Consider the following 16,839-nt stretch of genomic DNA (forward strand, 5'->3'; position numbering starts at 1 on the left):
TCCCTGTGTCTGCCCCCAATCCCTCTATCTGCCCCCAATCCCTCTATCTGCCCCCCTCAATCCCTGTATCTGCCCCCAATCCCTCTATCTGCCCCAATTCCTGTATCTACCCCCCTCAATCCCTGTGTCTGCCCCCTCATCCTGTATTTGTCCCTTCATCCCTGTATCTGCCCCTCAATCCCTGTATCTGCCCCCCTCAATCCCTGTGTCTGCCCCCAATTTCTGTATCTGCCCCCAATCCCTGTATCTGCCCCCCTCAATCCCTATTTCTGCCCCCCAATCCCTGTATCCTCCCCCAATCCCTGTGTCTTCCCCTCAATCCCTATTTCTGCCCCCCAATCCCTGTCTATCCTCAAGGATCGTGTAGGACCTTCCCCCCCTGCTCCCACTTTAATGGTTTGGTGATTTCTCTGCCGGGTGTCTAGTGTGTGTAAGTACCCCTGTAAACCTTTCCACTTTCTCTCAGTATTCTCCTTGATTATTGTTTACAAAAATAAGAGGAAAAAAAAAAAAAAGGAAAAAAAAAGGAAAAAAATATCCAAAGCATCTAATAGGTTATGGAGCAGGGAGATGGATCTGCTCTCCCACACAGAGCTGCCAGGTGGGAGCTCTGTAACCATCCCTGCCCTGGGCAAAGCAAATAGGGAATCACTCAGGTTTCCCCCAGGGCGCTGGGATCTAAGAAAACAGGGATTTTTATCTGTGCTGGGAAGCCACGCTGGAGGAGATGGGATTGATTGGCATCTCCTCGTGTTGGCCATTGTGGCTCTTCCCTTCTGCTGACAATAATTAACTAAATTGCTGCATCACGGCCCACCCTGCCCACGGGCACTATGCATGAGGGGAGGAGGGGGCACGCTCAGGGTCCTGCTGCGACACGGGAGTGTTTGAATGTATGAGAAATAAAACAAAGGCGTCCCTCACACGGGGAGGGGGGGTGTCTGCCCTGGGGCGAAAGCCTTGAGTCCCAAAAATGTCCACCAGGAGACGGAAGAATGTAATCCATGTTTACTGCTAGCAACCAAAGCGTTCGTGTCAAACCCGAGAAGTTGTAGGGGCGGGAGGGAGGGGGCGTGGGGTGGCTCTGTGTGTGTGGGGGGCTCAGGGCGACCCCTGAGCAGTTACTCACACTTCCCAAAGACATTTCCTGCCGGAGTCCCTGCAGCGACATCCTCAGTTCCTGCTGCTGCAGGTTTCCCCCCCCTCTTCTGCTCATTTTATTTTTGTTTTTGTACCAACTATGTAAAATGTGGGGTTTTTTTTCTTTTCTGGAAAAAAAATAAAATTAATAAAGACCATGGGCAATGGCTGCCGGTGATGTTCTGTGTGTGGTTACTTGTGTTTTCCTCCCCTGCGGCTGAGGAGCCCAGACCCCAAATGGGGGAACCGCACCCCACCTCCCCTGCAGCCCCCAAAAGCGCCCCAGCCCTGTCACAGAAACACAGACCCATTTGGGCGGAGGGGACATTAAAGCCCACCCAATAATCCCACCCCTGCCATGGCAGGAACACCTTTCCTATCTCAGGCTGCTCCAAGCCCCACTGTCCAGCCAGGCCTGGGACACTTCCAGGGATCCAGCGGCAGCCACAGCTTCTCTGGGCACCCTGTGCCTCCCCACGCTCACAAAGGGAGAATTTCCCGCCGACCCACGCCTGCCCTCTGTCCCTCCGCAGCCATTCCCGCGGGCTGTGCCTCACCACCGCCCCCTCCCCTCACGCTGCCCCGCCGCCATCTTCCCCTCCCCTCAGGGCGGCCCCGCCCCCGCGCGCGCGGCCCGCCGTGTGACGTAAGCGGAAGGGCACGTCACCCTCCGGCGGAGGCTGAGGCGGCGCCGCCGGGGCAGGTACCGGGACCGGGACCGGGGAGCCGGGCTTTACCGGGGCTGGCTGGGGTTGACCGGGCCTTACCGGGCCTTACCGGGGCTGACCGGGGTTTACCAGGGCTTACCGGGCGCGGCGGGGGCGTTGCGGCCGGGCTGTGTCTCCTTCCGCCGTGTCCCTCCCCTCACGGAGCCGGCGGAGGCCTGAGGGCCGCCCCGTCCCCACCGTGCGCTTCCCGCCCGGGAGCGGCGGCTCCCGCAGGGGCTGCCCGTGCGCCCCGCTCTCGGGCGGCTCCGCTCGCTGCCCGGGGAGCGGGCACGGCCTCCCCGCCTGCCCCGGGCGGGCGCGGCCCTGTGAGGGGCGCTCCGCGGGAGCGCTCGGTCGCTCCGCGCCGGAACGGTCGGCTGCCGTTCGCCGGCCATCGGCAGGCAGCGGCGGCGCCGGGTGAGCTCTGCCCGAGCCGTGCCAGGCGGGCATCGAGAGCTGCAGGAGCGGCCCGAGGTTCGGCGGTTCCTTGCCCCGATGCTTGCGGCCGTGGCTGTGGCTGTGGGTTGGGATCCCTTCCCGAGGGAGGAGGCCGAGAAAGCCCACGCGGGGAATGAGCTCGGGGGTGTAACGCGACCTGCTGCCGCCCCTGCATGGCGGGATGGAGCCCCGGCCGTTGGGTCTGGGCTGTTTGTGCTGGGGTGGGTCTGTACCGACCCGTCCTGTAGGCTGCAGGACTCGGGGCTGGTTTTCCTTGCACCAGCTGCTGCAGAATCCACTCTGATGACACAGCTGGAAAATTCCAGAGCCTGTGTCCGAGCTTCCCCACGGCCTGCTTGTCAAAGGACTTGCATGGACAATGTAAAGGGCTCCGGAGCAGCAAGTCAGAGCTGATTTTTCCCAGGTGGTTTGTTTGCTTTGGGCTCAAATAATCACCTCTAACCCCTTTATTCTCATCTTCCCTTTGAAAAAGGAAAGGAGCTCTCAGTAAAAAATGTCGTGGATCAGAGAGGGCGAGCTGACCATCATAGAGAGGTTCTGTGCCAACATCATTAAGGTAAGGGATGGATTTGGGTGGACTTTGTGGTGAGGAGCTGGCAGGTTCTTCGGGGTGGAGCTGTCTCTGTGGCTGCAGTGCTCTGCAAAGGGAGCCTTGTTGGCAAGGCTGCGTTTAGTGCTGGCACTGGGTGTGCATCCCTGAACTCCATCCCAGGGCGGGAGATTGCTTAGGCTTAGCCTTGCAGATGAGCAGGACTGCAGGCAGTGCTCGCCAATAAGGATCTGTGCCCTGGCTGAGGAAGGAGGGAGAGAAGAGAGATCCTCACGCTGGGAGCTGAAGGAAGGAAACTGAGCCTTGGAACCAAAACTCACCAGTTCCAGGAAAATTCTCTCCTTGCTCAGGCTTGAGACCCACTCTGGTGCTGCCCTAGTGAGGTCAGTGAAAGGAGCACTCCCCTTGGTGGGGGGATGTCTTGTGGCCTTTTCTTGTGTTCTCTGAAGGTAGCTGTGTCTGTGAAAAGGCCCTTGAGCTCTGAAATTAAAAATGCAGCATAAACCCCTGTGTGCCCCCCTTTGCTGAGCTCCCGAGCCCTGCAGCTGTGTCCTGAGGGAAGTGGGGAGGGCAGAGCTGCCTTTCAGCTCGGGCAGCTGTCAGCACTGAGCTGCTTCTTTGGGCACCCCAGACTGGCCTTGGCTGGGAGGAAAGGAGCGCCCTGCTCGTTGCAGCTGCAGGGAGACAGCTCTGCAGGGCTGGGAGCAGGCAGGGGACAGGGCTGAGCTCTCTGTGGGGACAGCCCTGCTCAGCTGCTGTGCTTCTCCCTGTTTCCAGGCAGGTCCAATGCCCAAGCACGTGGCCTTCATCATGGATGGCAATCGCCGCTACGCCCAGAAGTGTCACGTGGAGAGGCAGCAGGGACATTCCCAAGGCTTTGATAAGCTGGCACAGGTGGGGAGGATGTGTTCTGCCTTTGTGTGCTGGAAGCTGGAGCTGGGTGTGCTGCTGGGCTGGTGTTCTGTGTTCCTTCTCTTCGCTCTTCCCGTGCTTGGGGCTGCTGTTCATCATCAGGATTCACAACTTCAGCTCCTCCCTCCCTGTGTTATCTTGCAGAGTCATTCTATCCAGCTGCTTTTCCTTCTGTTTTGCACTCAGTTAAAATATCTACCTGACAGATCCCAAGGCTTTTATCTATGTGAAACAGGTTGATTTTCTCTGAAAACGTTTTGAGAAGTGCAGTGTGATATAACTTATAAACCAGTGGTGCTTGTCCTGGCTGGATGAGTCCCCTGTGATGGATTCTCATCCTCAGGTAGTGATATTTCCTCCCGTTCTTTAAAATGAATCTGAATTTCACATTTAGGAGTTATATTTTTGATAGTTTCTTTTGATCCAGCCCTGGCTTGTTGGGAGACCACAGGAAGGTTTCCCAGGGAACAGCTGTGTCTTTGCTGGCCTGATTGTCACATTTTGTCTTCTTGCAGACCCTGCGCTGGTGCTTGAACCTGGGCATCCGGGAGGTGACAGTCTATGCCTTCAGCATTGAGAACTTCAAGCGCTCCAAGGAGGAGGTGGATGGGCTCATGGACCTGGCCAGACAGAAGTTCAGCCGCCTCCTGGAGGAGCAGTAAGGGTCCCCACGGGTGGAACTGGGGCAGGACAGGATGAATCGCAGGGATGTCACAAGTTGTGACAATGGGTGAATGAGGGGAGCCTCCCCCACCTGCAGGCAGAGACTGGAGGGGCTGGGCCTGCCTGGGTGGGGTGTGCAGCTCTGTGCATGCATGCTCCCCCTGCACATCAGATTGGGGACAGCTGTGCCATCCAAACCATGGGGACAAGGACAGCCCTCAGATAAACACAGCACGGTCAGAAGCACAGAGTGCCAGATGTTGTTTTTGTGAAATATCAAAGCTCTGTCCTCATTTTTGGTTAGTTAGAGGTGCCCAGAGCCTATGGCTGTTTTCTAGGCCTCCACAGGCAGGGATGCCTAATCTGTGATCATGTCCTGGTCCTTTGGCTATGTCTGTGCCTCAGGAGCTGGTGTGGGGAATGATCACCGTGCCTTCATGGAATGGTTTGGGATGGTCAAACCTCAGCCAGTGTAGCACACCTGAAAAGCACTTAGAGGTTTTGCCTTCCTCCAGTTCTCATCTTTGCTGGAGCTGTGGGTGGATGCTGGCCCTCTGCAGTAGAGGCTGATGTGTTTTCTGTGCTCCCCACTGTGGTTGGGTGCAGGGAGAACCTGAAGAAGCACGGGGTGTGCATCCGTGTCCTGGGGGATCTGCCCCTCCTGCCCGTGGACATCCAGGAGCTGATTGCCCAAGCTGTGCTGGCAACCAGGAACTACAACAAGTGAGTGGCACTCAGTTTAAAGAGCTGACACCTCACGTCTTCCTCTTCTTCCCGAGGGCTGGGACTTGTCAGACATGCCACACCTCTTTTTTCTTCTTGGTCCTACAAGCACACATGGCTGTCACGCGCGGGGCCTTCCCAGGCTGAGCCTCTCACAGCTTTTCCTCTGTGCAGGTGCTTTCTGAACGTCTGCTTTGCTTACACATCGAGACACGAGATCAGCAATGCTGTCAGGGAGATGGCCTGGGGGGTGGAGCAAGGACTGCTGGAGCCCAGGTAACTCTTGGCTTTCTGTGTGAGGCTTTTGGATGAATCCTGCCTCTCTCACCACTCTCTCTGCATGAGAATCCTCTCAGAAGCCAAGTGGCTTTTAAATAGATCTCATTAAACCAGTGTGACTGGAACAAATGACTTAAAGTTACTCTGCAATGTTTGGCTTTTATTATTTCAGTTACCATGGTGATAGATACACAACCAAGGCAGAGAGAAATTAGGTCTGTGTCTTAAGTTAGTTTAAATGTGAAGGCAGATTTTATGCCACAACAATTGGCTGCTTGGCTGACAGTCTTAGCTATGAGGTCAAACAACAGATGAATCATGAATGCTGCACTGTTCCTCCACCCTGAAGGAGAAGGAATAGTTACACTCTGCTCCTGCTCCAGATGGAAGCCCTCACAGTCTGCTTCCACCGCTGTGTTATGTTTCAAAGAGCATGGAGTGGGATGCTCTGGGGGCTGAGGTAGCATTTGGAATAGCCTGTGGAGCAGACAGCAGTGTCTAAAAGAAGCAACTCGATCACTGTCTGTGGTTCAGCTTCACCACCCAGCTTTAATTTGCAGCCCTGAGTTTACAGAGAACCCCTCCGTGCTGGTTTGTGGCACATCCCTCGGGTCAGGAAGGGTGTGTGATAAACTGTGTCTCTTTCAGTGACGTGTCAGAATCGCTGCTGGATAAGTGTCTGTACACCAACAACTCCCCCGACCCAGACCTGCTGATAAGAACCTCGGGAGAGGTTCGCCTCAGTGACTTCTTGCTCTGGCAGGTAAAGTCTGTTATCTCCTTGGGATGGTCCATCTTTGCCTCAGAGGGTGCTGGTGTTCCACTGACTCAGGTGCAAGCAGATGTGAGGGCTCTGCAGCTCCTTCTGCTGGGGTCAGCTAACTTCCAGGATGCTGGGGCACCTCTGAGCAATCTTTCTGGCAGATCCGTGTTTGCCTAAAATCATCAGTTCTCATCCCTTGCTCCTCTCCTCACCTTTAGATAATTGTTTGTAGAGATCATTTGAGTGGAGCTGCTCCAGCTGAAGCTCACATCTTATTTTACATGTACAATTTGGAGCCAAAACCCAGTTGCCTTTAGGCAACCACATCAAATTATTCCCATTCCAAATTATTTAACTGGCGAGTTCTCAGAAGTTGTCTGGCCTGAGCTGTGCTTGCCTACCAAGGCATCCCCTCTCCTCCCCCTGTTTCTGGGCACACCTGTACCCTGGGTGGTGTTGATGCTATGGAATAACACTCTGCTGCTCTCGGTGGTAGAGGAGTCCTGTTAAGTGTTGGATTGTTTTAGCAGTCATCACAGGAACATATTTACCTCAAACTGTGAGGATCTTGGTGGCAAAAATAGGTTTTGATTTGAAATCTTTCATCATCCAGCTCAAGGATATCTTCAGAGCACCACAACTCTTGGCTTCATTGAGCAGTTAAAATGCCATGAGTGGGCAGTAAGGAATATCATGAGATGTCAGTTGAAGAATGGCTTAAATGTCATGTCCTGATCCTCAGTTCAACTGTTATTCCCTTAGCCTTTGGTACTCCAGCGTTGCTATTTTAGGTTTTTTATAAGTCTGTGGTGCTTAAGCTATTAAAAATACCTCTCTGAAGACAACACAGCATTAGAAAGAATTCTGCTGATGCCTTTGCAGGAGTGCATGACTGGTGTCCCAGCATTGAAAACGAATTAGAAGGACTCTACATTGTGCAATTTCAGACTCTCCTAGCTGGTTTTTACCTCACTTTAAGTAGAATCTGGTAACACAGCCTAGGTAAAACCTTTGTGGGGAAAGTGGCATCGTTTGCCCAACAGAGTTGCATCTTAATGAGTTTTTCTCTTGCTCAGTGATTAAATTGTGGGTGATCTTGCTTTCTGCAGACATCCCATTCATGCCTGGTGTTTCAATCGGTCTTGTGGCCAGAATATTCCTTTTGGAACTTGTGTGAAGCTATCCTTCAGTTCCAGATGAACTACAGTGCTTTACAGGTAAGGCAGTGGCAAGGCCAGCCCCGTGTGTTACCTGCACAGCAGCTGGAGGTCAGGTGAGAGGCTGCAGAGTGGCAGCAGTGGGTGTTAGTTAAGTTCTGGTTTCAGTAGCAGCTCACGTGCTGCTCCTCCTGTACCCCTGTGGCTTGTTACAACCTCTTGGTGTGTGGCCAGACTCCTGTACGTTCAGCAAGACCCAAAATATCCAAAGTCAGCACTGTCTGTGCTACTCATTGCTCATTCCACAGCTGGAGCATCTGTCCCAGGGCTCACACACCCAGTGAGCACTGCTGGTCTGCCTCAGGGAGAAATCTGCACTCACACTGGAACAAGCAGGGAGCACTCACGTGCTTCCTCTAACTCCACTGTTGTTTCTAGGGTTGTAACTCGTGGGTGTAGAGTTTCCTTTCGGGGAGCTGAAATGAGGCAGCCTGAGCTGTGAGTCCGGGGACAAGCGTCCCCTTTCTGCTGGCTCCAGATGTACCTGCTGAAGGGATTGTTCCTGTTGCTCACTGACGTTGTTCCTCTCCTTTTAGATCTGCTGCTGTGAGCTCTCCCTGACCTGGTTGTGATCCAGCTGGCCAGTTCAGTAGTGAGATAGTAGTTTGGCTATTTTTAACCAAAACAAGTGTGGGAGCTGGAACTCTTGCTGGAGAAATGTGGGGGGCAGCAGCTGGTGACACAGAGGCAGCAGAGCCTGGCAGAAGGACCTCAGTGTGGCAGCTCTTCATCCCCACCACATCTCCCTGCTGAATGTGTCTGTTCCCTTATTATTTGGGTCCTCTTTTTAAAAAGAGGCATCACATTGCCCTTTCCTACCTTCAGGGACCTTGCTCACCCCTGAGAGTTGTCAAAGAGATTATGGCCAGTTGTGGTTATGGCTGAATTTAATCAAGTGCAGCCAGTCTGGCAGCATCCAAACTCCCCATGTCCTTAACCTCTTTTGTTCCTATTTCTGGCCCAAGCCTGCCCTTTTCCTACCAGCAATTCATTGTGTTAGTGCAGCTAATGGCAGTTCACCTTCTGCATGAAGGGGGAAGCAAAAAAGGCAGTGGTGTTTGTCATTGCCATGAGCCTGGCCTCTGTCTGGAACAGTAAGGTCACTGTTCTGACTTTGCTCCTGGTGCTGGTTTCTGACAGGCAACAAACGCAGCTTCTGTTCCCAGCTATTCTCATCTTTCCTTAGTTCTGCTTGGTGGCTGGATGTGTTCGTGCCGTGCCATTATCAAGGTTTCTCATTGTCCACATTGGTTCTCTGGTCAGTTTTCTCCCTGTGAGAGCCACTTGGCAGTGCCTGAGGCTGCTCTTTTTTCCAGGGAAACCCTCACAGTTGTGCAAAGGGAGGACTTCTCCCTCAGAGGAACTGAGATTTAGGAGCTGGGTCTTTTTAAATTTATATTCAGTGATCTTAACATCCAAAAGAGATCACAAAGCAAATTCTCTTGGTGGAAGGGTTGCTGTCAGTGAGGATGGTGGGGCTGGGGGGACTTGCTGAGAAGCAAAGATGTTTTACAGCAGCTGTGTCTGCTGTGGGAGTGTGCTGCTGCTTTGGAATGTGGATGGGCAGCAGGATGAAAGGGGTGACAAGGTACAGAAACCCCCCTTGGTTTGGAGAAAAGAAATCCTCCTTCCACCAGCTCAAACAGCATCACTTTTAGTGGCTGCCATTTGATTTCCCAGCTGGCTGTTGCTCTCCAGAGTCCCAGCATCAGCTGCCCCTGCTTTTGGTACCTGGTAGATCTTGGGAAGGAATGCAGGGCTCAGCTGGCCAGCCTGCCCCTGCAGTGGTGAGCTGAGTGTTTTCTGGGCAGTAAACAGAACTGCTCTTGGAGGGAGTGAAGTCTTCTGCTCAGCAGGCTGATGATGATGAGCCCTGGAGTGCATCCATTCGTTGGGTTTGCTGGGGGTGCTTCTGCTCACATTGCCAGCACAACAAAAGCTGATTGCCAGAGCTATAGCTGCCTTGGGCTCAGGAAGAGTGTGGGGATGAGTGAGTCAGGCTCTCATTAGAGTAATTATTCTTCTTGCTTGTTTGAAAGACCAGCACTTCCCAAGTGTGTGTGTGTGTGTGTCAGTTTATGTCACAGTGACCAGTTTTACAGTTTTTAAAAATAGAACCTCAATATTCCTGCCTGCTGATGTGTGTTTGCTGTTGGAAGCTGCAGGGCAGGATGTGTGCAATAAGGAGGAATCTAAAAGTGATGTTCTACAACAAAATATTTCAAATACTTGAAGGGTAGGCAAGGATGGCTCCCGCCTTTGCTTCCTCCTGCTGTGTCTCTTAGATCACAGAAATTTGGGGATGTTGAGCTTATTCCTGCTTTTGTTTTAAAGCTGATTAGCTCAATGGTGGATCATCTCAAAGAATTGCCCTGTAAGTCATGGTTTGGAATCCCCTAAAACCTTTCAGCAGCCAGGGGAATAGGATCAGAGATGCTGTGATAACAATGGGGAGGATCAGAGTGTGCACGTCCGGGGCTCAGGAGTTCTCCTGTAGCTGTTCCTCTCTCATTCTGATATCTGAGGGTTTTCCCACAATCTGTCCTGGCTTTCATCTGTTCTAACTAGGAGCTAATGCTCTGAGCTGTGTCTTGGAGGCAAGGCCCAGAAGGATATCCCTGTGTTTTTTGCCTCAAGGTGGAAGAGGCAGCCCCAGAGCCAGCCCTGAGTGAGCCTGCAGATCCACGGCCGGGCTGGGGCTGTTTGTCCCCCCGTAGCACAGGTGAGCTGAGAGGCCTGCTAAGAGCTAACACTCGCTGCTTTTCACTCCAGAAGGCCAGAGACTCCTACCTGGAGGAGAGGAGGCGGCAGCAGATGGAGAGGGACCAGGCTTACGTGACCCAGAAGCTGCAGCAGGAGGGGTTTGTGTCCCACGGAGACTCGCGGCGCCGGCGCACGCTGCTGCAGAAATGCACGGCCCTGAGGGAGGAGAGGATCCAGGGCTTCCTGCAGGCCCTGGAGCACAAGAGAGCAGACTTCTTGGAGAGACTGTGCCCGGTGTCTGCGTGACACAGGTGCTGGGCTCTGGGGAACGCAGCGTTCAGAGCCAGCAGCTGCTGCCCAGAGGGACTGCCCTGCCCTGGGCAGCCCGGGCTGCTCCAGGAGCTCCTCCCGTCCTGCCAGCCCTGCCCGGAGCAGGGATGGCTGCTGTGACCTCTCCTGGCCTGTGATGCTGCTGAGGAAGGTGGTGCCGTCCTGTGTCACCTCCCTGCCCTGGTGACAGATTCCTGCACCCTGCTGGGTGTCTGCTGCTGGTCCTGGACAGGCCAGGTGTTCCGGTGACAAGAAGTTAACTGCAGTGAGCCTCCTCCAGCTCTCTGGCTGCTCCTGAGCTGGCTCAGCCACGCCAGTCCAGTCCTGTTAAATCAGTCTGGGCTCGGGTTCTTCCCCTGGCTTTGCAGTAGGGACTCTTCTGTTGAGATGTCCTCTGCTGTCCCATCAAGAGAGCCCTGCCTCCTGCAGGGAGAGGATTGTTCTGCTGTCAGGGCATTCCCCACTGCCTGCTCGCTCAGAGCATCTTGTCTTTTCCCCACCTGACTGCTGGGTGGGGTGTCTCCACTCCTGGTCTCCAGAGAGCTAGAGGAAGGGCTCCCAGCCTCGCTGTAAAGAAAAAAAAGCTGCTCCAAAGCTTCAGCAGGTTCTGAGATCTCTCCTGAGCAGCGTACTGGGGAAAAGCCAGGTGCAGGAGGTGCTGTGTTGGGCCACACCGACCTTGGGAAAGGCTCTGAGCAGGCAGGGAGCAAGGGCTGGGAATGAGCCTTGTCATGAAGGAAACTGGCTGAACACGGGTGATGGCCACCATGAGCCAGACCCTCTGAGGGAGCTGCAGGGAATGAGGGTGGCTGCAGTTCAGGAATGCAGGAGCCAAAACCAGCCTCTGAGCCCAGCCAGGGTGGTTCAGAAGGGCAGCCTGGCTGATACTGAGGGGAGCGGCCGGAGCAGCTGTGGAGTGCTGCTTGTGCTCAGTTTTCCCTTGGCAGGGGGATGGACAAGCTGATTTCCGAGGTTGCTTCCATCTCTCGTTCCTCCTGGTTTCCGTCCCCACGATCAAAACATCTGGAAATGTCCTGATTTCTGCTCCTGATGCACACACACGTGTGGCAGTACCAGCTGTTGCTGGGTTTGAAGTGTTCCTTCTTACCTCCAGGTGAAAACCACAAAATGCAGATTTAAGAGCCTTGTAAGTGCTGCACACTGAGCACTTGGCCTGTGATTGTGAAGAACTGTGTAGTCAAACTGGGAATAAAGTATATTCATACCAAAGTTATTTAAAAAATAACCTGAATGTTTAAAAGTATGCGGAGCTGCTTATTTTAAGGTGTGATGAAGCTGGAATCCAGGTTTAATATAATAATATTTAATCTGTGACAGACTCCTCATGTGATTCCTGTTAGCCTGGGAATGATTTGAAGGTTGTTTTTACAGTGTGGTGTGAGCACTTTGCTGGTACCCCAAAGCCTGCCTGAGTGAAGCTGTGTGCAGGTTCCACCTCTTGTGTAAGTAGCAAAGAGAATTTGGCTAAAAATGTGCTGGGATGACGAGAGCTGTTGATTTTAAACCGCTTTTGCTGTATTTTATTTTCTCCATGTTTCAGGAAACTGTGGAAACAGTGTAGTCTCCATGAGATGGAAACTCTCCAGTCTGCTTTGCCAGGCTGATGGGGGGAGACTCTTCTACTCAAAAAAATGCATTTTTGCCTTAAGGAAAAAAAAGGTTTTCCATTGTGTTCTGACTCTGCAGGTGACAGAAGCCACAGAGGTGGCTTTCCACAAAGTCCTGGTCCTGTTGCAGGTGTGAGGTAAGTGGAGGATCTGGTTTGTAAAATACTTGTGTGGAAAGTTTTAATCCGTTTTATAAAAGGCATCAGTGGAGTAGGGGAGGAGGAAGTGCCCTTCAAGCAGTGGCAAAAGGTTCCTGTTAGCTGACTTGGTACATTTCACCTGCATCAGTTATTCCAGTAAATGCATTGCAGTTCTTTCCCCTGTGAGCCTTCCTGTGCTGGAGGGTGGAGATGAGTTACCAGGGCAGATGCAGTGCCAGGAGCGCCTCTTTCCAGTGAATCTGTGGGAACAGAGCCACAGGCTTCTGTCAGTGAGAACAGAACCCCCATCACTCATTCATCTGGGCTGAAGATGGGAAAAATCAGCCTGGCCGGAAAAATGTGCAGCCGAGGTCTGAAAAAGCCTGAATTTACCTGGGCGGGAGAGGGGGACAGGCTGTTCCTTGGGCTGAACTAAGAAGTGAGAAGTTGAGGGCACAGTGGAGTGGTGGTGGAGATCTTCAGCTGGGTTTGTGGCACAGGGCCGGGGCTGTGCCGGGTGCGAGCCGTGTCCCCTCGGCAAGGAGCGCAGCTGCCCGACCCGCCTGGCACCAGCACGGGGCACCTGCGTGAATTGATTCACCGTGGTTGTATCGCTCTTTAACGTTTTCCCCTCTCGTTCCAGCGCTGCCGCCGCCTTGCCCGGCTCGGCTCCCGCATCCCCCGCGCCCGCCGCTCCCCCGGGAGCCCCTCGGGGCCGCCGGTGCTGAACGAACAGCTCCGCTCACCTGCGCGCGGGACCGCGGCCTGCCCGGGGGTGTCCCCCCGTTTCCTCCCCCATTTCCCGGAGCCGTTTTTCCCCATCCCCAATTTTCACCTTTTTCCCCCCATTTTTTCCCTCCCCCCCCCCCCTCCCCGCGGGTTTCCCGCGCGCGCGCACGCTGTGGGGGGGGGGGGGGGTGGATGGCGCGCGCGCCGCCCCCTCCGCGCGCCCCCCCCCTCCCCGCCCCGGCCCCAGCCCCACGTGACCCCCGCGGGCCAATGGGCGCGCGGGGCGGCGGGGATCCGGCTGGAACCGGTTGGGCCGCGTCCGGCTCTATATAAAACTTTATAAACACCCGATTCCAATTAGTGGGGTCGGGACCAGCGCAGCCCGCCGGGTGCAGCCCAGCCCAGCCCCGCACCGCTCCCCGCAGCAGCAGCGGCAGCGCCCCGCACGCCGCGCAGCGCGCCCGGCTCCCCCGCCCCCGCCTCCCCGCGCCGCTCCCCCCGCCCCCTCACGCCGCCCGGCGCGCTCCGCTCTCCCCGCGCCCGCCCGCACCGCCCGCGCCGAGCCATGCCCAAGAGAAAGGTACGTGCCGCCGCCGCCGCCCTCTGCCCCCTCACGGCGCCCTCTCCCCCCTCACGGAGCCGCCCGCGGGAGGGGGGGGCGGGACCAGCGCTGCCCCCCCCGCGTTCGGGGCGGTCACGGAGCGGCGAGGCCTCGCCGCGGGCGGGGGCGGCGCGGGGCCCGGTACCGGCGAGCGCCGCGGCCGCGGGAGGGGCCGGCGGTCGCCGCCGGTGCGAACCGGTTGGTTTTGGCGGGAGGTCGGTGCGAGGGGAAGGGGGGAGGGGAGCGCCGGTGCGGGGCGGGAAAGGGCGGGAAGCGGCGGCGGAGCTTTGCCGCCAAAACGGCGGAGGCGGGCGGGAGGGGCCCGCCCTGAGGGGGCGGCGGCGCCTCCGCACCCACCGCACGCCGCCCCGGCAGGCGGCGGCTCCCGCCCCGCCCGGGCCGCGCTCCGCGGGGCCGAGCCCCGGCATCCCCCGCCCCGGCCCCGCGGGGAGGGGCCGCTGCCCGCCCGGCGCGGCGCGGATGTGCCCCTCGAGGGGCGCGGGGTGACGGAGCGGCCGCTGCCCGGGAGCCCTGTCCATCGCTCGCGCTCACAACCTGTGTCCGTGTCCCCAGGCTGAAGGAGAGACCAAGGGCGATAAGGCCAAAGTTAAGGATGAGGTAAGAAGTTGGGTGTTTGGAGAAAGTTGGATCATCAAGTGTTTCCCTTGGAAGATGAGGTTTAACGGCCTCAGAATAACTGGGGAGTAGTGGGGAGGGTTGGTCTCAATTGATTCTGACTTTTCAAAGTCTTAACTGTTTTTTAAACGTGACAAATCCACTTTTAACCGTGAAAAATGTACTCAACTATCATTAGCTATTTGTAATTTCAATGGCACAGCCTCATGTTTCTTGAGAACACAGAAAAAGGGAAACTGGGAAACTACCGCCTTAATTTCTGAAAACTAAAGAGCTATAAACATAAGTTCTGGGGCTTTAGTACTTTGGGAAGAGAGCAAGGGTGTGAGATTTTGGGAGTTCATACCCCGTGTCATTTCAATGGAACCTTTCTCCTTGTCCAACAGCCACAGCGGAGATCAGCGCGGTTATCTGCCGTGAGTATCCCCTGGCCGGGCAGAGATGTCACAACGCTCGGTGCTTTCACTCATGACCACGGGCTGTGCGAGTGTGTGGCAGCTGGAGGGGAAAATTGAGTTCCTGCCTTCAGGACCTGCCCCATTGTGTGCTGCTATGGGAGTGGTAAAATAATGGACCAACCAAACAGCTGCTGCAGTTTCAAATGCTTTATTTGCTTTCCTAAAACTAAGCTATTCGGCCTGAATGGTTTAAAAAAAAAAAGAAAGCGGTTTGTTTCTATGGAGCAGGATTTGAACAAGGGCCTGGAGTGCCAGGAGAAGGGGGAACGGCTTCCCACTGCCAGAGGACTGGGATATGGGGGAGGGATTCCTGGCTGTGAGGGTGGGCAGGCCCTGGCACAGCAGCTGGGGCTGCCCCTGGAGCCCTGGCAGTGCCCAGGCCAGGCTGGACAGGGCTGGAGCAGCCTGGGACAGTGGGAGGTGTCCCTGCCATGGCAGGGGTGGCACTGCAGGGCTGGGAGGTGCTCCCCTCCCGAGCCACGGGTGTCTAACACAGGTTTCCTCTCCCCTGCAGAAGCCCGCTCCTCCCAAGCCTGAGCCCAAACCTAAAAAAGCAGCTCCAAAGGTGAGTTGAGTCAGGGCTGTCGGGAAGGGTGGAGGGTGCTGAGGTTTGGATTGCCTGGCAGCAGTGGCAGCTGACAAACCTTGGACTGCCAGCTGTGCAGTGAGGAAACGGAGCTGCAGCGTCCCTGCAGCGTGAGGCTGAACTGACAGCTGGCAGGTTTTACAGAATCTGCATAAAAAACACCCAAGTGGAGACTCCACGCTGGCTGTCAGTCCCTTCACAAGCCTGGTGCCTGTGTCCCTGTGGGGCCAGCCCCCCTGGCTCGGGGCTGTGGCTCAGGCCTGGCTGGGGGAGCTGACAGCAAACGTCTTGCATTTGCAGAAGAGCGAGAAGGTGCCCAAGGGGAAGAAAGGAAAAGCTGATGCCGGCAAGGAGGGGAACAACCCTGCAGAAAACGGAGATGCCAAAACAGACCAGGTATCCCAGCAGCCTGTGGTGCGCCAGCATTGATTCCCTCCCGCTGGGACAGGGACAGGTCCTGGCTTGTGGAGTGTTGCTCTGACACCGAGCACAGAGCGGGGGCTGGAAAGAGTTAAATTGCCGGTGTGCCAGGGGATGTTGCCACATGGAAGTTACTGTTCTTCTGTGAAGTTCAAAAAGCAACTTCTAAGTTGTGTTTTAGGGTGTAACAGATGTTCAGTTTAATTTTGTTCAAAATCGGAGCTGCAGCCCTGAGAGGATTTGTTCTGCTCGGGGTTTTGCTGGGTGGAAAAACGAGTGTCCATTTTTTAATGTGTTGACTTGTTCCCCTTCTCCTTTTCAGGCACAGAAAGCCGAAGGTGCTGGTGAAGCCAAGTAAAACGTGTGAATTTTTGATAACTGTGTACTTCTGGTGACTGTACAGTTTGAAATACTATTTTTTATCAAGTTTTATAACAATGCAGAATTTTGGTTTACTTTTTTTTAAGCTATGTTGTTAGCACACAGACCGCTTCGTTGTTGTGTTCTGGGGGGGGTGGGGGGCAATGGGGACAAATGTCACTTAGTCTATTTCTCAAAACCTAAATTTTAATAAGAAAAGCTTTTGCCAGTCCCCCAGTTTTTGGAAGAAGGGCCCTTCCTGCGGGGAGGAAGAAGGGATTCCCCGGTGCTGCGTGTCACTCGCGTCCAAGTGAGCATCAGAGCTCCCACGATGCTGTTGCCTGCTCCAGATCCCGGTGCCACCAGCTCTCCTCTGGTGTCCCCCAGAGCCCGTCCCTCCAAAGCACAGCAGAGCTGGCGTTCCGGGACCTTCTGCTGTCGGGTGATCCGGGCTGCTGGTGTCACCTGGGATGTCCTGGCTGGAAAAGGAGCTGCACTCCTCTCTTCCCCTGCGGACCCCCGGGCGCAGCAGCCTGCCTCGCGCGCGTTCTCCTCTCCAAGTCAGGGTGGGTTTGTGCAGAGTTGTCAGACAACGCGCCGCTGTCACCGTGTCCACCCTCACTCTAAACTTCGCCCTCTGCAAGCGCAAGCTGAAGATTCTTGGGGTTTTTAGCAACTTCTCCATTTCCGTAGTCCACGAAGGGAGGGGAGTTTGACGGTTGTTGTAAAATGTTGCGGATTGTAGCCCATGTCCTGCCTCAATTACCATGATTGTTCATGAAAAGTACCTTTAATAAAGCTGGATCCGGTTTGGCTTGGACTGTTCTTAATCTCG

At 55.2% G+C, this 16,839-nt stretch overlaps 2 protein-coding genes and 1 long non-coding RNA gene across 4 annotated transcripts; 2 read left to right on the top strand and 1 right to left on the bottom strand.

Annotated features, from left to right (window-relative positions):
- Positions 1-1,779: 1,779 nt before the first annotated feature.
- Positions 1,780-11,676, top strand: DHDDS (dehydrodolichyl diphosphate synthase subunit). Of its 2 annotated transcripts, none has more exons than XM_038160882.1 (9): positions 1,780-1,843; positions 2,779-2,862; positions 3,634-3,750; positions 4,284-4,426; positions 5,038-5,154; positions 5,329-5,430; positions 6,082-6,196; positions 7,306-7,413; positions 10,186-11,676. In XM_038160882.1, the coding sequence occupies exons 2-9, from the start codon at positions 2,800-2,802 to the stop codon at positions 10,420-10,422; spliced, it is 1,002 nt and encodes a 333-aa protein (XP_038016810.1). In that variant the 5' UTR covers positions 1,780-1,843; positions 2,779-2,799; the 3' UTR covers positions 10,423-11,676. The 2 variants fall into 2 exon arrangements, with proteins under 2 accessions (XP_038016810.1, XP_038016811.1); XM_038160883.1 differs by lacking the exon at positions 1,780-1,843 and adding an exon at positions 3,050-3,239.
- A 284-nt stretch (positions 11,677-11,960) lies between these two features.
- On the bottom strand, positions 11,961-13,094 carry LOC119711114. The gene is made up of 2 exons (XR_005259667.1): positions 12,608-13,094; positions 11,961-12,474 (listed from the first exon to the last, which is right to left on the bottom strand). It is a non-coding gene; the product is annotated as an uncharacterized LOC119711114 (long non-coding RNA).
- A 110-nt stretch (positions 13,095-13,204) lies between these two features.
- HMGN2 (high mobility group nucleosomal binding domain 2) lies at positions 13,205-16,829 on the top strand. The gene is made up of 6 exons (XM_038160885.1): positions 13,205-13,523; positions 14,118-14,162; positions 14,567-14,596; positions 15,153-15,203; positions 15,525-15,620; positions 15,967-16,829. Exons 1-6 carry the CDS (start codon positions 13,509-13,511, stop codon positions 16,000-16,002), a joined length of 273 nt encoding a protein of 90 aa, XP_038016813.1. The 5' UTR covers positions 13,205-13,508; the 3' UTR covers positions 16,003-16,829.
- Positions 16,830-16,839: the final 10 nt, after the last annotated feature.

The sequence above is a fragment of the Motacilla alba genome, chromosome 23 (assembly GCF_015832195.1).
Source record: "Motacilla alba alba isolate MOTALB_02 chromosome 23, Motacilla_alba_V1.0_pri, whole genome shotgun sequence".
Lineage (NCBI taxonomy): Eukaryota > Metazoa > Chordata > Aves > Passeriformes > Motacillidae > Motacilla > Motacilla alba.